Consider the following 26,130-nt stretch of genomic DNA (forward strand, 5'->3'; position numbering starts at 1 on the left):
AATCAACAATACCTTGATCCTATTTTGAATACTAGATATTATCAAGGATTATCTATAAAAGTACTATGGATTTTAAATGGATTATGATAGGGGGACAGGGTGGAGAATGGAGATGACATAATATCAATTAGTTATTTAAAATGACTTGTTTTGTAACTAAACTAATTTGTTGTTGTTTATAGTTGTTTTAACAGCAAAGAAGGAAATTGAGGCAACAAACCGGACATGTATCCTAGATCCCCAATATTCCAGAGTGACAAGGCTGCACTATACAGCCGTCTCATCCCATCTGTGAATCTTAATATATCAAATCGAATGGTTAGTGAGGTTAGTGCTATCTGCGGTGAATCTGATTGGTCCTCAGCCTCTGGCCAATCAGATTGCTGTGTGTGACGTCACCCAACTACCACTCTCTTCCCCCTCGGCTCGACACACACACACACACACACACACACACACACACACACACACACACACACACACACACACACACACACACACACACACACACACACACACACACACCCCTCTCTCTCTCTCTCTCTCCCCCCTTCCTCCCTCCCGAGTCCCCTCCCGGCGCTCATCTCTCCCCTTTCTCCGGTCACGTCTACCTCCGCTCACCTCTCCCGGCACTCCGCTCAGCAGCGGACCCCCTTCCTCCCTCGCACGGCCGGCGGTCATCTCTCCCGAGTCCCCTCCCAGCGCTCATCTCTCCCCTTCCTCCGGTCACGTCTCCCTCCCTCCGCTCACCTCTCCCGGCGCTCCGCTCAGCAACGGACCCCCTTCCTCCCTCGCGCGCCGCGGGGAACAGGCAGCGGACCCCCTTCCTCGCGCACAGCCGCGGGGAACAGGCAGCGGACCCCCTTCCTCCCTCGGCCGCCGCGGGGAACAGGCAGCGGACCCCCTTCCTCCCTCGCGGCGCCTAAGATGGCGGCGCGCCCGGAAGGACCCCCTTCCCTCGCGGCGCCGAGTGAGAAGATGGCGGCGGCCGGTAGTAGAGGTAGGTGTCGCTGTAGGTGACGTGTGTGTGTGTGTGTGTGTGTGTGTCACTGTGTGTGTGTGACACTGTGTGTGTGTGACACTGTTCACGCCCCCCCCCGCCTTTCACGCCCCCCCCCGCCTTTCACGCCCCCCCCCGCCTTTCACGCCCCCCCCCCCCGCCTTTCACGCCCCCCCCCGCCTTTCACGCACCCCCCCCCGCCTTTCACGCCCCCCCCGCCTTTCACGCCCCCCCCCGCCTTTCACGCCCCCCCCGCCTTTCACGCCCCCCCCGCCTTTCACGCCCCCCCCGCCTTTCACGCCCCCCCCTGCCTTTCACGCCCCCCCCTGCCTTTCACGCCCCCCCCTCCTGCCTTTCACGCCCCCCCCTCACGGCCTCCGGGCAACGCCGGGTATATCAGCTAGTATATAATAATAATACGTGTGCATTGAAGCTACCAATTTTATTGTGATATCTACTATAAACTATAATGATAATTAAATAATGTGATTGATGTGCAAATAGTGTACTCATTTATTAACAAATATATTTTTAATAAATGAAATCTAATACATTTATTACAAATATATTTGTTAATAAATGAGTACACTATTTGCACATCAATCACATTTTTAATTATCATTATAGTTTATAGTAGATATCACAATAAAATTGGTAGCTTCAATGCACATTTATATTATTATATATTCACAATGAGGCAATTAATGTAGAGACCTTTAAAATATTTATTGTTATATTATACAACTATCTCAAAAGGTTATTTCATTTACAGTTACATCTTTAATGGGCTAATTAAAAAATATTTTTTTTAGCTCACTATGATAATTACAACTATAACATATTCTAATGACTAACTGAATAACAGTGATCCTCCTAAAACAAGCCTGATATTATTTCACAATTTATATGTCCTCCTTTGTTTAATGTAAAGTTAAATGGATAATATATGTATATATGACCATTACATTATAAATACTGATCAGTATTGTACTGTATGTTCCTATTACAAAAAAAAAGAAACTGTAGTATTACCATTTATACCTACATCTGAAAGTTACTGATTTTATGGTATTCACCCGTGTGTGTGTGTGTGTGTGTGTGTGTGTGTGTGTGTGTGTGTGTGTGTGTGTGTGTGTGTGTGTGTGTGTGTGTGTGTGTATTTCCATTTTTTCCCATTTCTACATTTTATATCACTATTATATCACTATTTTATAATTTTGTTATATTTAGAATATATTCATATATAATTTTTTATTTAGGTTTTATATTCTCACAAACACTGTATTTTTTGCTATCAGCAATATATGGTTTGAGCATCTTAATCATTTTTTATCAGTTGTTAATAGACTTATACATTATTTCATTGGTGTATTATATCAGCTCAGACACAAGAGGCTTTAGATTATTACAATAGTAATCACATATTACCACCAGATGTATAGGTCAATATTTTGTCAATACAGCTAAACCCCGTTATAACGCGCCTCGCTATACCGCGATTCGGTTATAATGCGGTTTTCCCGTGGCTCCCGTTTAAAAAAAAAAAAAAAAAAAAAAAAATTTATTTCATTTTTTTTTTTTGCACACTGCACACACTGCACACACTGCACACACTGCACACACTGCACACACTGCACACACTGCACACACTCACTGCACACACTGCACACACTCACTGCACACACACTGCTCATTGCTCACACTGCACACACACTGCTCACACTGACACACACTGCACACTGCACACACACTGCTCATTGCTCACACTGCACACACTGACACACTGCTCATTGCTCACACTGCACACACACTGCTCACACTGACACACACTGCTCATTGCTCACACTGCACACACTGACACACTGCTCATTGCTCACACTGCACACTGCACACACACTGCTCACACTGACACACACACACACACACACACACACACACACACACACACACTACACATATACATAAATCAGCCTTACCTTACCTTGGGGATGATTGGTGAGGCATGTGGCTGCGGGGGGGGGGGGGCGTGCCGGTGGGGGTGGTGCTGCGGTGGAGGGGGATGATGGCTGCTGCGGGGGCCCCCGATGCTGCGGGGGCTGGTGGGATGGCCCGGTGCAGCGCGGGGGGCATGGGGGGGGAGCAGGACGACCCTGCGCTACGGTAGGGCCAGGGGGCCCTGTATTGCGGCGCGAGGGCCCTGTGCTGCGGCAGGGGGGAGCCGGACCGGAGGGGAATCCCCCCTCCCATCTCCTGTCACGCGGTGACAGGGGAAGCGGAAGCCGGAGGGGCATACCCCCTCCCATCTCCTGTACCGCGGTGGCAGGGGAAGCCGGAAGCCGGAGGGGCATCCCCCCTCCCATCTCCTGTCCCGCGGTGACAGGGGAAGCTGAAGCCGGAGGGGAATCCCCCCTCCCATCTCCTGTCACGCGGTGACAGGGGGAAGCCGGGACCGCGGGGTAAATACTGTATGCACTGATGCGGCGGCCATTTTTTTTTTTTAATTAGCGCGACCCCGTTAGTAACGCGGTGGTCTCGGGGTGGACCCCGAGGACCGTGTTATAACGGGGTTTAGCTGTATATATATAGTATAACCCGGATCACTTAATGTAAACATGTATTTGTCATCATAACTCTGTGCCCAGGACATACTTGAAAACGTGAGGTAACTCTCAATGTATTACTTCCTGGTAACACATTTTATAAATAAATAAATATAACACCCCTTAAACATGTCACTGCCATTAGTACGTACGCTTTGGTGCTAGGAAGGACTGCCCCTTTTAAGAAGCAATCCACCCTAGCCGCCATTTTACAGGATTGGGTGTGGAGGGATTCTCCAGAGCTGTTGTCAGCTCCGGGGTCGCCAGGTTTGCAAGATACTTACTGGTGAAGTTACCGTAGGTGTTTAAATGGCCGTCCCATAGGAAGCCGCAACCGATGATGTTGCGGCTTCTTTGGCCCGAGATTTGTCAGCCATTTTGTTTCCAACAAAAGACAAAAACGCCCAATGCTACATCCAATGTGACAAAATACGTAGTTAAATACTTCAATGTTAGCATTCTCATGAGTAAGGGTCATTTAGTTAAACCCTTTGGCCAAAGCATTATAAGCCTGTAGCTACGTCACGCCCCCATTTCCAGCCTGTAAACAAAATGGTAGCTTAGAAGGAAAAAAAACGAGTAGGGGACTGCTCCTGTAAAGCTACAGAAATGGGGTCTCTGCAAAACATATGTTGTCCAGAAAGGTTTCTCTTTATGGCTGTGGAGAAAGGACTGGGTAGCTACAGTAACAACTTTATTTCATATACAGTTGTGTGAAAAAGAAAGTACATTTTGGCTTTATTTTTGTTAAATAAATCATGACACGGTGTAATATGTCATGTGTTGTTGTTCATCTGAGGTTGTATTTACCTAATTTTAAGACCTGCTAAGGAACAGATTATTGTTATTATGTCCTGATATGTAAAACCATAGAATTCAAAGAGGGTGTACTTTCTTTTTCACACAACTGTAACTCTCTTCTCCCAAAGGGACTCAAAGCGCGTCACAGTTACAGTATAGCCCGCGGTACGCAGCACATAGAAATGTTACAGACACAGTCCCTGCCCAGGTGAGCTTACAATCTATATTGAGGCACAGAGTGACTTGCCCAAGGTCACGAGGAGCGCGACACCGGGAATTTGACCAGTTTCTCCTGCACCAAACTCAGAGTCGTTGTTATGAGAATCAGTGTATTTACTCGCTGAGCCGCTCCTTCTCCTTCAGTAACTGCAGTTAACCAACCACTAAAGAAATATCATCCTCCAGTAGGGTGGATGCAAACCCTTCTCCACAAGTTCTATGTGAAACGCTGCACCTTCGGTTCCGTCTGTTCTCTTCCTCCAATCACAAGCAGACTCACATGGGGAGAAAAGTGGTGCAAAGTGCTAGTTACATTGGTGAACATGGAAGGGAAGGGGAGGGTTAATTCCCACTTGTGATGCTAACCAGGAGTAGGCAATGTTTGATCATGATATAAAAATATAAACATCTTCATAGCATAGGACAGTTCATAAGACTCAGGATTCCAGATAGTCCAATGTTAAACACACTCCCATAGATTATGCCACTAGCCATATAGGTAAGTCTTATGTGGTGGTCTAGGTAACCGTGTGTGGGACTGATCACATAAATGAAGTAAATGGATTACTCACTGCTGACCTTGGGGATATCCTGGTCCTGTCCTGCGTGCTCCTACCAAGGAACAATTGAAGAGAGTACAGGGAAAACGGCGGTGCATCTGCTGCTGCTGCTGAAGATTGGAAACCACAAACTGCAGACCACAAAATATCCTAGGTGCAAAAAATTATTTTAGGGCATAGTAACAGCCAAAAAGAACACTCTGACGCGTTTCCCGTGGTATCCCACGCTTTATCATTATTGATAAAGCGTGGGATACCACGGGAAACGCGTCAGAGTGTTCTTTTTGGCTGTTACTATGCCCTAAAATAAATTTTTGCACCTAGGATATTTTGTGGTCTGCAGTTTGTGGTTTCCAATCTTCAGCAGCAGCAGCAGATGCACCGCCGTTTTCCCTGTACTCTCTTCAATTGTTACATTGGTGCACAGATGTGCAAGATGAAAATGATGCTATTTGTGCCTTCCTTTCTTTTGAGCAGTTTCCTGCAGACCACAGATCGCGGTGCAGTGAGTTGCACGCGCCGCCGGCAAGCAAGACAGCCGTGCGGACGCGTGCAACGGGGCCTTAGCCTAACTGGCTGATAACACGCTTTAGTTTTCTGACGCAGAAAGCAGTACTCCCTACCCCCCCTTACTTTCAGGGCATTTCTGTTAACTGTACAGATAGCACATTCAGCACGGTGATGTACCCAGTGAAGCCATCAGCAGCATTATGGAACAAGATAAAGAAAAGAAGAAGGCTAAGTGTCCCCAGTGTTTGCTTTGGACGCTGAGAGGTGGCTGGCCGTCTGTGTGTGTTTGCCTGACAGCAATTTGTGATAAGCTGGGAGATAATAAAGTGCCACTTAGGACAACACTAACACCATATGCTATGGGATCTGAGAGCGCTGTCACCTGCCCCGTGGGGGAATTATTCAGTCAGACATTGGAAAATTGGCTCATTTCGTGTCAGTGGCTTTCACTTAACCCCTTCCCCGCCCCTCTGGCAGAGAAGGGGTTAAATACGAAGAAAGATTACAACACATAAACCTCACCTCGAGCAGCACGTTGACATCTTGTGCTTCCCGTCCCCTTCCAAAGTCATTCACTAAGCCACCTGTGCTGAAGCAGGGATATCCTTAAAACCTGACCCGTTTGGTGGCTCTTGGGGACTGGAGTTGGCCACTCCTGCTCTATTGGTAGATAAGTTACTTTTTTGGCTGGTGAAAAGTATTTTCAAGTTCTGTGAATAGCACAACTTGGCCTACAGTAGTTCCAGTTCTTTAATGTTAACATATCAAAAGAAATGCAGAACTTGTGAATCTAAAATACACTGGATATAGATCTTCTGATGACAGAGTACGGCTGGTAATGTTTTATAATTCGTGATAGCTGTCAAATTCAGTCGTTGACTGAGCCACCTGTGCTGAAGCAGGGATATCTCAAAACATCCAGGGGGAGCATGTGGGGGGATAAGAGAATAAAATATATATAAGTGCAGACGTATTGTATTGTATGGGTATACAGGCAATGTCTTGGCTCGTATAGCTGATCTACTCACAGGAGCAAAGATATAATAACAGCAGTTGGCAAATTGGGTTGCCACCCTTGAAGATGTCTGTGAGCTGGACCCCCTAACGATTCTCCGTCCGCAGTGTGTGTATATGGAGAGAGGGACAGAACAACATAGTGCGATCAGTATGAAAACTTTATGTATAAAAAATACAGTATAAAATGCGCACTTACAATTTGCAAATAGAATAAAAGCATGTATCACATATAGTGAATGGAAGATGTCCCGAAACAGCTCACCGCCTCCCTCAGATCAGTCTGCTGGCTTCCGCGGCTCTGTGTCCTGGACCGGAGCTTCCTTCTGAGCGCCCGTCTGTAAGATGTGACGTCACGGCTTCAGAGCTGATTCTACGGATCGCCTCCACTACCAAAATTGGTCCACTGGTAAACTCTACGCGTTTCGCCCAGCTACCAGGAACTGTTCTCGGCTTCGTCAGGAGTATGGTTTGTATTCTATTGGTGGCTATTTATACACCTTTCAATGTTAATAAAACGGCTTAATTGATCAATAAATCAATCGGCCTAGATTGCACTAGGGAGTGGGGGTTTGGAATAAATGAATATACAATAAGCATAGATAATACTTAAACATGGGGAAACCTAACTGTATTCGTATCATGAATTATGTTTCACAGGTTCTAACAGATATAAATCGCAATTGAACCCTTATTGGGTGTTATGAGATGTCACTTGGCAAATGTTATTCTTGATTCAAATAGTTAGCAATAGAGTATTGAGGATAAAAGCCAGATACACATAGGTTGTGACTATAATTCAAGCGAGAGGGAAATAAGAGAATTGCACTGCATTTATCCTCAATACTCTATTGCTAACTATACAAACCATACTCCTGACGAAGCCGAGAACAGTTCCTGGTAGCTGGGCGAAACGCGTAGAGTTTACCAGTGGACCAATTTTGGTCGTGGAGGCGATCCGTAGAATCAGCTCTGAAGCCGTGACGTCACATCTTACAGACGGGCGCTCAGAAGGAAGCTCCGGTCCAGGACACAGAGCCGCGGAAGCCAGCAGACTGATCTGAGGGAGGCGGTGAGCTGTTTCGGGACATCTTCCATTCACTATATGTGATACATGCTTTTATTCTATTTGCAAATTGTAAGTGCGCATTATATATATTTTATTCTCTTATCCCCCCACATGCTCCCCCTGGATGTTTTGAGATAACCCTTAATCCTTGGAACCCGTGAAACAGGTCCCACCAGTGAGGTTTGAGCAAAGGGTTTGGTCATTATTTTCATCAGAATCACTTTTTTGTCATTTAATTATCCACCAAGTAGCGCCTATCTTTCACCTTTTCTACACAATACTGAAGCAGGGATAGCCTTATAACCTGAGCAGTTGGTGGCCCTTGAGGACTGGAGTTGGCCACCGCTCATATAAAGTAATACTAACTTGATGTTTGGGGGGATTGCTACTTTAAAGACAGAAAAGAGCATTGAGGTATTTTTTGTTCGACGCTGAAGGAGGATAAAGAACCAAAGGCCGGGCTTGCAGTGCGACGATACGAGGAGGTGGATACAAACTTCTACATCGGTTTTATTGTATGGATTACCATTTTATACTGGCAACTTTGTAAATTTCCATGATTTGTTACATATAGCAATCTTAAAACATTTATAACAGCACCCTCTTGTCTTTCATATTTACATTATTCATACCCGGTTGCCCAATTAGTAGGGGCTTTTAGAAACCTACTACTTGCATCTTCTAAATAACTAGTTAATTTTTCCATGAGCATAGAGTATTTGTCCCCTGGTTTTCCTGAGTGTTGGGGGTTCGGTGCTTCTTTAAAACCAGAGACAGAACATGAAACACAGACAGAGCCCAGTGCTACATCCAATGACACAAATACACAGTACAGTGCCTAAATATATATATATAGATATCTTTTGAATAAAATGGTCTTTTAGTTGAACTCTTTGGCCAAAGTGTTGTAAGCCCTTGAGCCTCTCCAAGGCAGGCCCCGTCTCATGGTAGGATGGTCACTGGCTTATCTGTAGGTCCTGGTTTAGCAAATATGCACTATTCCTGTAGTAGCATTGTTGGAAGTGGAAAGTAAATGCTGACCATGAACCGGTTGTGAGCCAATCAAAAACTGATCCTTATGAAGTCATTGTTTTAGGGGGATTTTAAATAACCACATTTCTTTGGGTCTGCGGGACTACGTGTAAGACCACTGCAGTCCTACTCCAGGAGACCCCTAGTTTACAATAACCATACAAAAGTATGCTTAACTGGAGGGGACAGAGATACATAGACAATGTATAAGATACTGTACTACAGCCACATAATGCCCCTCTCTTCCCTGCGGTAGTACTGTAGCTCAGTCCTAGATGCACCTGCTTACCTTTTCTTTGCATGAGATTCTGACGGGCTTTCACAAAAGCCAGAATATCTGCATCAGTCTGGCTGTCCCCTGTGAAGGGAATGGGGCTGTCCACCTTCTGAGAAGCCCTGAAAGGTAAATCGGAAGGTTTATCAACATGTGCTGTCTGCAGCTAGGCAGCGCTAGGTTTGTATACCCGTACAACTCTAGAAAGGCTGAAGGAGCAAATTGTACTACACATGTTTTTGTTGTTTTACATTGTTCTGGCCCTTTGCTGCCCGAGTGGACAGCCACCCTTTCCGGCAGTGAGGGATTCGATTCAGTGAGTCGTCTGAAGCAGGACTGCTACTGCCGTACCACCTGGAGGCTATGTTCAAAAGATATCTACTACACATATACAGGTATCTGCGTGTTCACCAGCATGAAAAGGCCCCCCGGAAGGAAGCTTTTGGTGAGCCAATCAGTAACAGTGTCCACAGTCTGGCCTGAATACAGGAAGCTGCCATGCGAACATGTTGTAATAGGGCAAACACTCTTCTAATACATTTCCCTGGAACCAGGAGAATCCTGTTATAAAACTACACTAGATCCACTAGTTCTGCCTAATAACTACAGAAACATAATAACAATAGCCAGGTGAACCTTAGGCCTCGCTTTAGTTTGGGGCTAGTTAGAGGCTGCAATAATCAGGTCTCACAATAGGAATTTGCAACCCTTCCACAGCGTGGCAGGTTCTCTGGCAGTGAAAGGGTTAAAAGTCCTTACACTTTGCTGTGGCATTAAAATACCTTTAATGCCAAGATAAAGAAAATAAATGTGCGCGATCAGCATGAAACCTAAAAAGTTAATACAGATGCAGCCACCAGTATTAGCACACTTACCTGGAAATTCTGGGAGATTCTGGGGCAGTCTCACAGTAAATGCCTCAACATTTCTGTGAGATTCTTAATGGCCCATCGGATTAACACGGCGGGGGGTCCCTGCAGTCCCATTCTGTTTGACCCCCCGCTGTGTTAATTCGATGGGCCATTAAGAATCTCACGGAAATGTTGAGGAATTTACTGTGAGACTGCCCCAGAATCTCCCAGGTAAGTGTTCTAATACTGGTGGCTGCATCTTTACAACGGTTTAGATTGTAAGCTCCTTGGGACAGGGACCTCTGCTTATTGTATGGACATCTGGTATTATCAGTCACGTTATATTCTGAATGTATCTTTCACACACATTGTACTGCGCTGCTGCATATGTTAGAACCTTGTAAATGCTAATAATAACTGGTGAACAAAAACACCATATGGCTCATTGGTTTTTTTTTATGAGCAAACTAGATGCATGGCTCATCAGCACCGCACGCTTACACCCCATTGGTCGGTTTAGTTTATAAGTGAAATGAACTGTCTGAACACAGACTGCCTCAGCTCTATTTTAGTGACTACACTAGCCACTAAGGACTAGGATATCCCTGCTTCAGCACAGGTTGCTCAATCAGTGGCTCAGCCACTGATTGAGCAACCTGTGCTGAAGCAGGGATATGCTGAAAAACGTACCTGTTGGTGGCCCTTGAGTACTGGAGTTCCCCGCCCCTGTTGTGTGTGTTGCTCAGTATAGTACTGTAGGAAGTAACCATACTATAAAACTTGGGGTGATTCTCTAACTAACCTTGTATGGGTTATTGCCCTGCGATCCCACGTTACCTGAAGACCGCGTTAATGGCAGTGACTCCCGGTGTGTGAGTAACAATGTCAGCCACACACACAGTATACAGAGGATACACTGTACATTATCCCTGCTGAGCTTCGGAAATACAAACCTCGTTTTTGCTGCAGAATCAGCCAGACTGCTCCTGTTGCTTCTAAATGCGGAATCCGCGCTCCCTGAAGCGCTGTTATAAACAGAATAAGGCAAACAATGTTTACTTATTTATAACATGTTTTACCAGGAAGTAATACATCGAGTTACCTCTCTTTCTCAAGTATGTCCTGAGCACAGAGTTATAATGACAGATACATCGCTACACATTATATTTACAGACATTTCATGGACAGTTGGGGAGAATACATTTTATGGGCGTATTTAACAGACGATTTACAGTTACAGACGAGATTAAAATGGGAGACAGCTTTAGTCTTGGAAGAACTTAGACTGGTGGCGGCTGTGAGAGTCTCCGGTAGACTGTTCCAGTTGTGGGGTGCACGGTAAGAGCTGATATTTACAGCGTGCGGCCGTGCGTTCCTATGCGAACGCGCGTGCACGTGCCGCATGCTTTTCCTGTCTATAGAGCCGGGAGCTGCAGGTAGTGTATATATGTGTGTGTGTATGTGTGAGTATATGTGTGTATGTGTGTGTATGTGTATGTATGTGTGTGTATGTGTATGTATGTGAGAGTATATGTGTGTGCATGGGTTGTGTGAGTGAAAGTAAGTCCTAACTAAGATTTTTTAAAGAAAAAAAAAAGTTTAATACAGTAAAACACACACACACACACACACACACACACACACACACACACACACACACACACACACACACACACACACACACACACACACACACACACACACACGCATACATCCATACAAACACACACATACATACGAGCGCAGGCAGCGGCGCGAAAAGATGATTTTCCTCATCTTCGCCGCTGTCTGTCGGCTCCCCTCTCCCTGCCGTGCGCGCGTGCCCCTTGTATAGAAAGGCTGACTGACGGCAGCCAACTAAAAATCCGCACATGTGCCCGGCACTATAGAACGTGCCTAAGAGAAGGAGGAGCGGCCGGATACTTTGCTGAACCGTGGGACCGTGAACAGTCTTTTGGAGTCAGATCTCAGGGGATAAGTGCTGCGTGTGGTAGGGGTGAGGAGCTTGTGCAGATACATCACTTGTATCCATGTATATCTTTATCTATGTAGCGCCAACAATGTACGCAACGCTTTACAGAAGAGACAAGACAGTACAGGGAATTATAATACACCAAGTGCCGCACACATAAAATCAGACAACAGGAAAGGAAATCCCTGGCCCAGAGAGCTCACAATCAAAGTGGTATGCTGAGAATCAGCAAGTAGTAAGTGCAGTTGATAGATGTGCTTCACCCCACTGGTTGGTTAGGCTGCGATCCCAGTCACTGCCACAGCGCACGGCTCGGCGTGCGCTATCAAGCCCCGCCCCCCCAGTCCGGCCGGTCCCAGTCACTGCCACAGCGCACGGCTCGGCGTGCGCTGTGCTATCAAGCCCCGCCCCCCCAGTCCCAGTCCCTACCTTGTCGCGCACCTTTCCCCAGCGGTGCGCGACAGGTTTTCAGGGAGGCAGGGGAATTTGAACTTGACATCTGCGACGGAGGCAGCCAATAAGGGAGAACCAGCCGCGGGACGTCATGGCCACGCCCCCGCAAACCCACAGCCACGCCCCCTCCCGTCGCAAACCTTCCCTCTCCCCCCAGACCGCAGATCGCGGTGCAGCGCTGCGCACTCGCCGCCCCCCCCCCCCCGCCGGGCGCGCGTGCCACAGTGAAGACTGGGGACTCAGCCTAACTGTGGGTGTGGGACAGCAGCCATGAGTCCAGTTTATTGAAATGCGTAATCCAGAAGTGGGGTTTTTAGGTTTGACTTATACGGACTCGTTTCTCTTCCTTTCTGTTTGTGCTCATTAATAACGTTTATCGGAAATCCGAGAAGGGCTGTATCTGCACGTCGGAGACACGTTTATCCTCCGCGAGATCTCACTGAGCAAACAAAAGGGTACGATGCACACCAAAAATAAATACATACAGTGTCGACACAGCCTATTCTAACAAAAGCCGCCGGTAGACCGGGGCTTACTCTGGCTGGCGCCGGGGCTAGACCGCGCGGCGCCGCATCTCCTCCGGGCACCCCCTCCGCTCGTGCACGCTTTTTGCTCTCCCTTCCCGACCCCCTAGCAGCTCCTGCGGTGCCCCTCTGCTTCCCCGCACCCCCGCTTACCTCACTTCAAACCTTCAGGGGCGTCGGGGAAGCCGGGCGCGCACGTGACGGTGACGTCACAGTGACGCGCGCACCGGCCGCGTCTCCACGCTGCCCGCACGCGTCCTGCCGTGCGGGAAGTGGGAGAATAGGCTGTGTCGATACTGTACATACCGTTTACCGGTGCTGCTGGTTCAAGGAGAACCTGCCAGGGTTATTCCAGGTCTATGCTAAAGAAAAATGGACCCAGCGCTCTACGGATTTGATAATAAAGCGAATTTATTTGTGCCACACAACGTTTCGACCAGAACAGGCCTCTATCAAGTGACTAGGCCTGTAACAACTGAGACTAAGCCCCGTTCATGTCAGCTCCGGGGACCCCCTGCTTTCAGAGGTACCCATGCCGCTATCTCGGAGGTCTTCTGCGGTTTAACGCTCCCAGCCACATGGGTCAGTAGGAAGCCGCACCGGGTGACATCATGGCGTCCTATTGGCCCGTAGGGCGTAGGAGCTTTGAAAATCCGCCATAATGTCAACCCTGGAATGGTTTCCGGCACCTAATACGGAGGTATCTCCGTAAGCAGGGGTGAAATGAATGGGGTCCAGCTCCGGAGACCCCCTGCTTCAATCCTATACATTAAAAAAAGAATACACGTGTTATGTTTCCATGGTGACCAAATGTGGGGGCGATTACTATCTTTATCTCATCTCTTGTGTGAAGAGGCCCTTTATTTGTGTTTGCTTGTAGTTAAAATCATTATGATGCGATAATTAGCCGAATAGATACATGTCTCACAACAATGAATGCTGGCAGGACCCGGTGAAAAGAAAGACACTCCTTTCTCACTGGTCACAGTTCAGGACAATTGTTTTTTAAGGGTATTTGCAACTTTCTAAGGAAGCCCATTTTATTGCCAAATTGTTTTGTTTTATTCCCCACTACAATGAACTGCCTCTCGAACATGAAAGACAAACACGTTCTGTATTCACAGGACATAACGCAGTACAATTTCTATGTAATATGTGCAGATACTCAGGGAAGCCATTACATATTTGTTGTACTGTAAGTAGGACTGCCCTATAAGCTGCAAAACGTTGCATTTCAAATACCCACTAGGTGGCAGCAGCCTCATTTGCAAACAAATATTGATGTATGTACAGTGTGGCTTTTTTTGTACATAAAGCTTTACAGGGACTAAATAAAAGGAGACATAATGAAAATAAGCGCTACAGACATACTGGTAACATTTAGAAATAGGAGCTTTGCCCCACAGAGCTTACAATCTAACGGAAATATCCCAGCAATGTCAGAGATGTCAAGGACAGAAATCTGAGATTTGGGGGTTCTGGGACACAAAATGGTATTTTTTTGGAAATGTGTTAACTCCACAAGTGAGGCTCCACTGAAGTGTATGAGGCTGCCAGTACTAAATATCAGTCATACTGGAGACTAGTGATACGGAAGGTCAGCGATACAGAAGGTCAGCGATACGGAAGGTCAGCGATACGGAAGGTCAGCGATACAGAAGGTCAGCGATACAGAAGGTCAGCGATACAGAAGGTCAGCGATACAGAAGGTCAGCGATACAGAATGTCAGCGATACAGAATATCAGCGATACAGAATGTCAGCGATACAGAATGTCAGCGATACAGAATGTCAGCGATACAGAATATCAGCGATACAGAATGTCAGCGATACAGAATATCAGCGATACAGAATGTCAGCGATACAGAATATCAGTGATACAGAATGTCAGTGATACAGAATGTCAGTGATACAGAATATCAGTGATACAGAATATCAGTGATACAGAATATCAGTGATACAGAATGTCAGTGATACAGAATATCAGTGATACAGAATGTCAGTGATACAGAATGTCAGTGATACAGAATATCAGTGATACAGAATATCAGTGATACAGAATATCAGTGATACAGAATGTCAGTGATACAGAATATCAGTGATACAGAATGTCAGTGATACAGAATGTCAGTGATACTAAAGATCAGTGATACAAAAGATCAGTGATACAGAAGATGATCAGTGATACAGAATGTCAGTGATACAAAAGATCAGTGATACAAAAGATCAGTGATACAGAAGATGATCAGTGATACAGAAGATGATCAGTGATACAGAAGATGATCAGTGATACAGAATGTCAGTGATACAGAATGTAGGTGATACAGAATGTCAGTGATACAGAATGTCAATGATACAGAATATCAGTGATACAGAATATCAGTGATACAGAATGTCAGTGATACAGAATGTTAGTGATACAGAATGTCAGTGATACAGAATGTCAGTGATACAGAATATCAGTGATATAGAATGTCAGTGATACAGAAGGTCAGTGATACAGAAGGTCAGTGAGAGGTGACAGGTCAGTCTATTTTACATAAAATATAATAATCATCTCATAGTGAGAACAGGGGGTAAGGGAGAAGTGAGCAGGGAGAGATATAGGAATACTCAATTAACCTTTTTGCTACCTGAGTACGGCAGGACCAGGAACTCACTGCAAAACTCTGATTATAAATATGCATCGTTACTCAGTGTTGTTCAGCCTTTGTTTGGTTAAGGAACCCTATAATTATATTAATTCTGCCAAACCCAATCCCTCTCTAATAGCACGTCTGAGATCAGATGCATTGTAAGGAACCCCAACTCTCTCTAATAGCACGTCTGAGATCAGATGCATTGTAAGGAACCCCAACCCTCTCTAAAAGCGCGTCTGAGATCAGATGCATTGTAAGGAACTCCAACCCTCTCTAATAGCATGTCTGAGATCAGATGCATTGTAAGGAACCCTGACCCTCTCTAATAGCGCGTCTGAGATCAGATGCATTGTAAGGAACCCCAACCCTCTCTAATAGTGCGTCTGAGGTCAGATGCATTGTAAGGAACCCCAACCCTCTCTAATAGCTCGTCTGAGATCAGATGCATTGTAAGGAACCCCAACCCTCTCTAATAGCTCGGCTGAGATCAGATGCATTGTAAGGAACCCCGACCCTCTCTAATAGCACGTCTGATATCAGATGCATTGTAAATTCCTCTGTATTTGGTACAATTTACAAATTACCTAAAATTTGCAGGGAACTCTTTAGGGATACCCAGGGACCCCAACAGTTCCTAGGATCCTCTGTTGAAAAACACATAAGTGCTTCAGTTATTAATTGAAACAACATGAGACGAGAGTTTGCCAAATAAGGAATTATCAATGTAAGGTTTCCGCTGATTAACACCAAAATAGAGACCAAAAAGGAAATCGTTGCCCTGCCATTAAAGCTCAAACCTTTATGACATTTGTTTTATTGTGTTTTAGGGTCTGTAGTACAGTATTGTTAAACATCTGCTAACTGAATTTCACATTGAAGTGCTAAGGATAGCAGCGGTTTTACAGTTTTACTCACTTCCTGATCTCACCTTCCAATTCTACTCCCCTGTTGGGAACAGTTGCGTTACAGATGATAATGGAACGAGCAGATTGGTTGGGCTTGTTATTCATTTCATGCGCACAGTGTTTCTTGTGGGAGAAAACACCTTGCAGGGTCACTGGCCTGACACAAGAGATGGAAACCTTTTATACTGAAGCTTGCCCATGCCTGGCTCTTTAGGGTCTAGATTTCGATCATTGTCAGTAGAGGTCTGTCTACTAATTTCTACCATTCTCAGCATATAGCCCAAATCTCACACCACGGACAATCCGACCCCTGCGGAAACCAATGATTCTGCGGTCAATCAATGACCTAAATATATGATTGGTTAGTTATCAAAATATTTCATCCAGTGTGCAGAACCCATGGAGACAATGGTAGCATTGCTCTGTATTCAACACCCGGGAACAGGGGGCACATCATGTACTGTATGTACATGGGCACATTTTATAACACTATTAGCAAAACACAAAACACCTACTCTACAGTCTGCCCAGGATAAAAGTAACTGGATATACAGATATAGCAGGTGCCCCCGCAGGTGAAATAGCCACCTCAGCCCCGCCCCCTTTTTGGGGCTGTTCCAAGACAATGGTCATTTCTCTCATTGGCGCATGGTGTATGTCCCACAAGCAACGCGCCACTGAGTGCCACAACGTCTGCTACATCTGTACACACCTGCAAATGAATGCAACACTATTTCTATTGAACATCTAAGTGTAACAGTATCCCCGTCCCTTCGTATCAAAGCTTCAGGGAAATCTGATTACAAAACAGCAAACATTTCTGAGGTTTTCCCCACACTGCAGTGAAACCAGCTGTTCAGGTTCATACAATGTTTCCCATAAATGTAAACCCTGGCACCCTGACAAGCGCTCCCAGCTGCTAAGTGATTACTTGGTTTAGTTTTTAAGTGCCATTGGTAGAAAGGAGTCAACCGCAGCAAGGCAGAGGTCACTGCGCAGTCCTCTTGCCATATCGTGCCGAGATGAGCGCATAAAGGACACGCGTAAAAATGTTACTGAAACATAGGAAAATATAACGCGGACGTGAGGAAGTAAAGTTTTCACACTCCCTGCAACAATTGTACAGGTGGTGCTTTTAAGGTGGGGCTGACTATACTGTGAGACGTTATTCCCATGTAGGCAATCAGAGCATGCTCTGGTGCTCATGTATGCCCAGTAATACCTGGGAGTGTTCACAGGAAACAGTAGGAAACTATTGAGAAAGTTTGCACTTGGGTATTATGTGCAGCTTGACTGGTTTGCTGGATGATGATCAGTGATCTCATGTCTTGTTTTCACAGCAATAGGATCTTTAGAAAGATAGCTGCATAAAGAATATGATGTATGTCGGTAGGAAGTCCACAGAAGTGTACATTTCTTACTACAAGGTATTGGTCATGGGCGGAGAACTGGGATTCTTAACCATGACAGTACTAGCATAAAGCAATCCCTGACCAAATAATGGAAAAGGAGCATGACCTTGGCCTGAGAACCCAGCCAAAGGTCATCCTCCGTTCCCCCTTTTGGGGTGTTAGGTTTATGGAGTAATGTTGTTTTATGTTTATTGATATGATTGTGTTTTGAAATGTTATGTTTTATAAAAAAAAAAAGAGATACAAGAGGCGATAGTAAAGGTGTTGGTGGTGTTATGGCGTTGGTCACAGCTGGAGGGGTGCGTACTGGTCAGTTTTGCCCAGGTGGCTAATGTAGAGAAATGGGAGGGGTGCAAAAGATGCGCTCCTGGGCCAGGTAATGCGGGCCTAGGGGTGTACTCCTAAGAACGGACCCCAGGTGCAATGAACCAGGACTGCTCACTGGGTCATGCTGCGGCAGGGAGAATAATCAGGTTCCATGGGTGGGGCCACTTGCTCACCAGGTCCAGGAGTGCTGGTTAATAAAAGGCTGGGGCCATTTGTACTAAACAGAGGAGTCTGTATTATTCCAACTGAAGCGTATGTATTTATTTGGGAGGGTTACCAAACGGAATGGGCAAGAATCAAGGGTACAAGGGTCAGGAGATTCTGACATTCTGATCAGAAATTGACCATCCATGTGAATAACTGCTCATATACTAGAAATACATGTATTTAAAGACAAAATGCATCCTTCTTAATCTTCAGTGACTGAGTAGCTGCCTGCCCCACACATTATAGGTTAAACCGCTGCTATAAATGTAAAAGAACCCATGGGCAGAGGCAGTAGTATAAACAATAAAACTGGAGCTGTGTCATTACATGTTACAAAACGTCGCGTGCCTGATGGATTTACAAGTATTAGGCCGCGCTTATAGTGCCGGCGACGGCAACGCGACCGAAAACAAATGCATTCTCGCAGCCGCGTGCGCTTATAGTAAGCGCGACGGTGACAAAGCGACGGGGCAACGTGATTTTTGGTAGCCGAAATGATTTTTCAGGGGCTGTCACCTCATGTGACAGCCCCTGAACCAATCAGGAGCCTGGTCGCCCGCGACGCCGTCGCAAAGTGAAATACAACTTTCGCTTGCGATGACGGGTGAAGTCACGCGTCGCCGGCGACGGCACTATAGGCGCGGCCTTAGCCTGCAATTCACAAGGAATATGCATCAAACTGCTAATATTTGGGCCTCGACACTGCAAGAATTTCCTCTTGCTACAATTTGTGGTGTTGTCAACCCAGCTCCACGAACGAATCGCTGACACAAGCAACTTTACGTTGGCAAAGAGCACATCGATACATTGATACATCGATACCAAGAAGCCCAGCATGACATTGATGCGCTTACATATTCAATGAGATCAAGCGCTTTTTATCCTTTTGCAACTCAGCTGGAAGGGGCTTACATTCTCCCTGACAAGGAGAAGAAGGCCCCACAACGTATTGAAGAGGGGCTTGAGTCACAGGGTTTTTTACAGTGACTGATACAAAGCGCCATTTTGGACCACGCCCCCACATGCAGCAATAGTCACGGGCTCCAAGTTGTAATGACTGCAGCCCCACAGAATGACTTTGCGGAACGATGGTTTGGTACCTGCTGGGTTGGTGGTACTGCTGGGTTGGTGGTACTGCTGGGTTGGTGGTACTGCTGGGTCGCTGGTACTGCTGGGTTGGTGGTGTGGAAACTCTCATGTTCACCATTGGCAGATTCTGGTTAGTCTAAGAGAAAGAAAAACAAAGATAATGATCCCTCATTTTGTTCTCTTGCTATCTTTTCATCATTTTGTGGAACAAATAATTTTAATACCACCCAAGTACCATCCTATAAGCCTGGGGTGCTCAACTCAAGTCCTCAAGCGCCCCCCAACAGGCCAGGTTTTGAGAATATCCCAGCTTCAGAACGGGTGGATCAATCAAGAGGCTCAGTCAGAGACTGAGCCATCTGGGCTGAAGCAGAGACTGATTGAGCCACTTGTGTTGAAGCAGGGATATCCAGAAAATCTGACCTGTTGGGGGGCTTAAGGATGGGAGTTGGGCCCCCTTGCAATAAGCTAAAACAAGCAGTTTTAGCCATTACCAATACCAGTTACAGGAACATTGCTGTAAACAATCTTATTACTTCTCAGTTCCTCATTGCTACGCAGTTGCTAGCCGAGGAAACCTGCCCGCTCGTTTCCTAGGCAAAGCACTGTATTATTTTCCAACATTGAATATTATTATCTTTTCTTTGTATGGCATAAATATATTCCACAAGGGAGAGAGGACGATAACATTGTATGGCAAAAGAGTGTATATATATATATATATATATATATATATATATATATATATATATATATATATCAAGACAAACAGACGATAGGAAGGGGGTTCCTGTTCCAAGGAGCATACAATCTAGAAGGAAGGGCAGAGGAGACACAAGGAATAGTGTGTGGGAGTTTTTCAGCAAGGGATTGGCTATCGTCATCAGGACTCCGGGATAAACGTAAAAGAAGGGAGAGCGTTGGATAGGCCTCCTTCAAAAAGTGTATTTCTAAGGGACGTTTAAATGTCTGTATGGCAGGGAGGGGAGGGGGAGTCCGATCTTGCATGGCAGAGAATTCCAGAATTGGGGAGCAGCACGGCAAAAGTCTTGGAGGCCCGAGTGAGAGGAAGAAACTAGGGACGTGGAGAGACATAGATCTAGAGCGGAGAGTAGACTGGGTGTGGGAGAGTACTTGGACGTTAAGTTAGCGATGTAGAGGAGCAGTGTTATGTTTAGTTTTGTAGGTGAGCAAAAGCTTCTTGAATTTGACTCTGTCGGGCAGGGCAGGCCAACTCCAGTCCTCAAGGGCCACCAAAAGGTCAGGTTTTAAGGATAACCCTGCTTCAGCACAGGCGGCCCAATCAGTGGCTCAGTCGCAATGACTGAGCCACCGATTAAACCTCCTGTGCAGTAACAGCGATATCCCTAATACCCAGCCTGTTGGTGGCCCCTGAGTTTGCCATCCTTTCTGTAGAGTATGGGTAGCCAATGACTTGCATAGTGGTGCAGCAGGAACCATTGCTGAGGTGAATGAGCGGGGCAGCAGCATTTTCAATGGACTGGAGAGGAAACGGGCAGCCGAGGGGGAGACCAGAGGCAGATTGCAGTAGTCTGTGAAACCTGGAAATGTGACACTAGCCATAGCAAAAAGGAATGAATAGCAGGGGCAGTCATCTTAAGTGTGTCCCTACACACTGCAAATGCATATTTGAGGTTTCTCCATAGAATACTGCAATGTTTGTTTTATGATATCATATATACTCCTCCCTCCTGTTTTCTTCTTCTTCAGTGTGCATTCCCCTGTTATATCCACACCACTCCTTCTTAAATTGAATCCCTGCAATTACAGTACACTTTGAACCTACTGTAGTTGGACAGCTCCCTTGTTTCCAATGCTAAGGCCAAGTCCTAGGAACTAACTTCTCTGTTGCTGCAAAATTAATTTCCATGGATTGTTTCATGTGAACACCAGTTCATTTAGATCATAAATCCTTCTGTTTATATTAGCACAGTTTCAAAGATGTTTTACCGGCAGTTTAATAGGATGTATTCCCCATCCGGTGATCAGTCTGGAAGCAGCAGGTGATTTTTAGGACTGAAAGAAACCAGATTGACCAGATACCTGCAGGTTTGTTGCTTCCTCCGACCACCACGCTTCAAAGTCTTTCTGTAGCCTGACTCTTGCTTTCTCCAGAAGAAGCTGTAAATGCTCAATCTCCGTCTTCAGACCTTTGAGGCGACTGAAGAGCGTTTTGTAACTGCAACAAGGAGGGAAAACAATGCAGGGTAAATTGGTAGCCTGATCCAAACAGACGTGCCAAGTGAGGATGTGTGAGGAGCATGTGTATCTTTATTTATATAATGCCCACAGTGTACTCAGTGCTTTACAAGTACAACACACTACAGGGAATTATAATACAATAAGCACAACAAAGTCAGACAATGGGAAAGGAAATCCCTGCCCCGGAGAGCTTGCAATCTAAGTGGTATGATGGGGAACTTACAGAGACAGCAGGTGAGGGAATACGTGCTGTAGATGGCAGAGCTTGGCCACATTGGTTGGTAGGAGTCACTGTGGGGCAGGTGCCATGAGTCTGGGCTATTTGGATGTTTCATTTAAGGGGTTTGTCTTGAAGATGGGGAGAGAAGGTGCTTGGCGTATATCGAGTGTGAGGGAGTTCCACGGGTATGGGGAAGTGCGGGTTTAAGACGAGAGACATCAGTAGAGGTGAAAGGGGTGGAAAGGAGACAGTTAAAGGTAGAGTGCAGGAGACGAGCAGGGGCAGAGCGAGAGATCAAAGCTGATATGTAGGAAGGAGAGGATGAGTGAGAGCCTTAAAGGTAAGGGGGGAACTTTGTAGGTGATCCAAAATTTGTTTGGAAGCCAGGAGAGGAAATTAAGGAGGAGATGAGCGGATGGGTAGATAGATCTATCTACGCATCATCTGCATAGAGATGATACCCAAGGCCAAAAGAGTTGATGTGTAAACCTTTAGCTAGTCATAAGTTATAGTAACTTTGCAGCAAAGCAATGCAGCATCCTCTCTGTCAAGCAGTCGGGTGTCAAATAAAGAGGAAGGTGTAAAAGTATCTCTTTGTCCAACAGTTACCTAGTGATTTACCACTTTTGGACCATCTGTCATCAGAGGTTGCAAGTCTGTAAATTAAAAGCTGAAAACAACAGATCACAGCCCATGGAGGGTAGAATGGAAGATCACAGCCCATGGAGGGTAGAAGTGGAAGATCACAGCCCATGGAGGGTAGAAGTGGAAGTTCACAGCCCATGGAGGGTAGAAGTGGAAGATCACAGCCCATGGAGGGTAGAAGTTGAAGGTCACAGTCCATGGAGGGTAGAAGTGGAAGATCACAGCCCATGGAGGGTAGAAGTGGAAGTTCACAGCCCATGGAGGGTAGAAGTGGAAGTTCACAGCCCATGGAGGGTAGAAGTGGAAGATCACAGCCCATGGAGGGTAGAAGTGGAAGATCACAGCCCATGGAGGGTAGAAGTGGAATATCACAGCCCATGGAGGGTAGAAGTAGAAGATTACAGCCCATGGAGGGTAGAAGCGGAAGATCACAGCCCATGGAGGGTAGAAGTGGAAGATCACAGCCCATGGAGGGTAGAAGTGGAAGATCACAGCCCATGGAGGGTAGAAGTGGAAGATCACAGCCCATGGAGGGTAGAAGTGGAAGATCACAGCCCATGGAGAGTAGAAGTGGAAGATCACAGCACATGGGGGTAGATTCACAAACCTCTATTAAACTAGGGAACATAACAGGACTTCACCTAAAACAGGAATGGACATTATCTTCCCTGAGTTACAATGGTAACGTCCGAAGATCTCATTAGCAGAGCCTTAATGTCACATTATTGTAGGATAACTTTCGTTATCATCCAATAAAGTGGATGGGAGTAACGCAGAGTTGAGCTATGACCTAACTAACGTCTCGTTAAATTCCCCCACGAACCAAAACAGACTTTAGTGGATAGGCGCCGTAATGATAAAGCTTCATTTGCATGTCATCATCACAACTCTGTGTTATAGATAATGCTATTCTCTTTACAGGAGAAAGTATGCCTTAACATTATGTTATTGTCCTGCGAAGATACACACCATTAGTCTTAACGTAACATTAAGCTTTGTGAATCTGAGCGATAAAGAGCTACAAAGAGGATTGAAACACAGCGTTGTGAGTGACAATTTATAGTCTCTGGCCCAAAAATACAGTATTGAGCATTAAGAATAATTAAATGTCTTAGCAAACTAATATTTTGCTTTACCTCTTGTAGGTATCTACCCAATATGATGTGTAACTGCTTCCATGTGCTAGAGAAAAGATCAGCTCCATTTCAAGAAATGGGACTACTATCTTCTCCAGCAACTTCACTGCATATTGAATAAGGGCGTCAGTGACAAATGAAAAGAAGGATTTGCTATTTCTTGCTGATTTCTGAGTAGAGCTGTTTGATTCTCTGATCAGTTTTTAGCAACATTACTGTATAACATTCTCCGTGATGCAATGTAAATACGCCGAGGCGATGTTATAGGTAATTATGATGATTGTGAAACGAAACCGAACAGCCAGGAGTTCTCCGCTGAATTCTTTTTTGCCGTCAAATTCTATGTTTCTATATTTCTGAAACAGAGAAATGCTAGAACAAGAGATGGTCCTCTGAAGCAGGAGGGTGGCAGCAGAGGGGTAATGTGAGGAGACATGTCTTCACGGACAGGCTGGTGGGATCCGTGGCATAGTCTCCCAACAGCGGTGGTGGAGGCGAACAGAGCAAGGGAATGAGAAAATGATTGGGGTAGACATAAGGTTCCTACATATCTAAGAAGGCCAAGGATCATACAGATGTGAGGTTTTACAGCAGATCAGAGAATGGGCAGACTAGGTGGGACAAGTGGTTATTTTTTGTTGAGAAACTGTTTTTTTTCCCACGAGTAACTTGTCGCTGGTGCCAGGGAACAACCTGTACTCTCAAACTGCTAAAAAACAATCTTTCATATCTAATCCATGATACGCTTTGAATCCGCACTCAGGTGTATGTAAAACTCTTTTGAGTGATGTCTCTTTCACTGTAGGAAGTTTTTAACTTGCACAAAAATAACGTCACATTGCTCAACACAATAAAAGAAACTTGGGGGTGAGGGGAGGCACTAAAATGTAAAGATAGTGATAATTACACAGAATAATGAGACAGGCAAATGACGTTTTCCAAAAGCCAATGAATTATTCTATACTAGAGTGACGTATCTCTCTATGGGCCCTACCTAATATAGTGAGAAGTGGGCTAATATATAGTTAACACAGCAGCAAATTCAATGGAAGCAAATGGGTATTAATGATACATGGTTAATGCTAACCACATATGTGTTACTAATCATGTATCCAGCATCTTTGACCAAACAACATTACAGAGAATGTTCAAAGTTTATGATGCATGCGACCACCAAATTCTCTACGCTGGATTTCTAGGAATTGGAGCCAAGGAAATATTGTAGTTTGGCTGAAGAGGTCATACCATTTCTTCTCTTCTTCCATGTGGGCACGGAGTTCCTCTTCAGCTGCATCGTACTTGTTAAGATCATCAGAGGGACTAGAAACACCTAAGGGATATTTGGCAAATTACAAAATATTTGGGTGTTCATATTACTAGGGACTTTACGTCCCCCTTTCTAATGTGCTACTAATGCATTTTATTTTGTTCCAAACAAAGTCATTTTCTAATACCAGGGATTACTTTAGTATTATAACCAAAAATAATGTCATTCAGGCACAAAATCCATGAAATACAGAATGGGAGGTATAAAGAAAATATTCCCTATACAGGGAGGATTATATGGCTGCCTGGGGCCCCCCGGACCAGGTAACTGATAAGTCAGCAGAGTACAGTAGACAGCCTACCTCCCCCAAGCTGCACATGTCACATCATACCCACTTTCCCACCCTCTATTTCTCATTCTTTGAAGTGTATGCTGTCTGTCTCTTTTCTCCTCCGTGTTGCTGTTATCTATCATTGCCCCTGGACCAATCCCACAATTTCTTTTTGACAAGGCTGTCTCCAGCCCACTGTTCTTCTCACTCTACACCTCTTCTCTGGTGAACAAATACACTCTTGTGGCTTTCATCATCCTCTCTATGCTGATGACACCCAAATTGACCTCTCCTCCACGACCTCTCCCTTGCCACGTGTCATCAGCTGACTCTCCGCAATCTCTTTCTGGATGTCCCATCGTTACTTGAAGTTTAACATGTCCAAAACAGAACTACACATGTTCCCCACTTCCACTGCCATCCTACACCCAAATTCTCCCTCACTCAATAATACCACAATCTCATCAACACCGCGGGCCCACTGCCTAGAGGTCATCTTTGACTCTCTACATCATTCATCACATTCAATCTTTCACTAAGTCCTGCCGTTTCCACTTCTGAAACATTGCTAGAATACGTCCATCTCTAACTCATGATGCAAATAAAATCCTAATTCACTCATCTTGTCCCACCTGGACTACTGCAACCTTCTCCTAGTTGACATTTTCTCAGCCTGCCTGCTACACTGCTACTTTAGGCAGTAAACTGTACTTACAAACTTGCACCTGTGTCCTGTACAAGCCTGAAAAATGAACCTACAGTGCGTGGTCCTGAACATTTGTATTGTTAAACAATAAATAAAGCTCTAAATTTGTAGCCAGCCTCCTCTTTGTTGATGCCCATTTCCGCCC

The 26,130-nt window shown here is 45.4% G+C and overlaps 1 protein-coding gene across 6 annotated transcripts in view; it reads right to left on the reverse strand.

Moving 5' to 3' along the window:
• Positions 1-26,130, reverse strand: part of KIF6 (kinesin family member 6) — a 300,109-nt gene that overhangs the window by 14,128 nt on the left and 259,851 nt on the right. For 5 of the 6 annotated variants that reach the window (XM_075595373.1, XM_075595374.1, XM_075595370.1 and 2 more), the window contains exons 17-21: positions 24,927-25,011; positions 21,522-21,657; positions 19,469-19,593; positions 10,884-10,955; positions 9,095-9,201 (exon numbers count right to left, since the gene is read on the reverse strand). In XM_075595373.1, coding sequence (XP_075451488.1) covers positions 9,095-9,201; positions 10,884-10,955; positions 19,469-19,593; positions 21,522-21,657; positions 24,927-25,011 — 525 coding nt within the window. The remainder of the gene's footprint in view (positions 1-9,094; positions 9,202-10,883; positions 10,956-19,468; positions 19,594-21,521; positions 21,658-24,926; positions 25,012-26,130) is intronic. The other variant, XM_075595375.1, reaches the window with a different exon arrangement.

Source organism: Ascaphus truei, chromosome 4 (assembly GCF_040206685.1).
Source record: "Ascaphus truei isolate aAscTru1 chromosome 4, aAscTru1.hap1, whole genome shotgun sequence".
Lineage (NCBI taxonomy): Eukaryota > Metazoa > Chordata > Amphibia > Anura > Ascaphidae > Ascaphus > Ascaphus truei.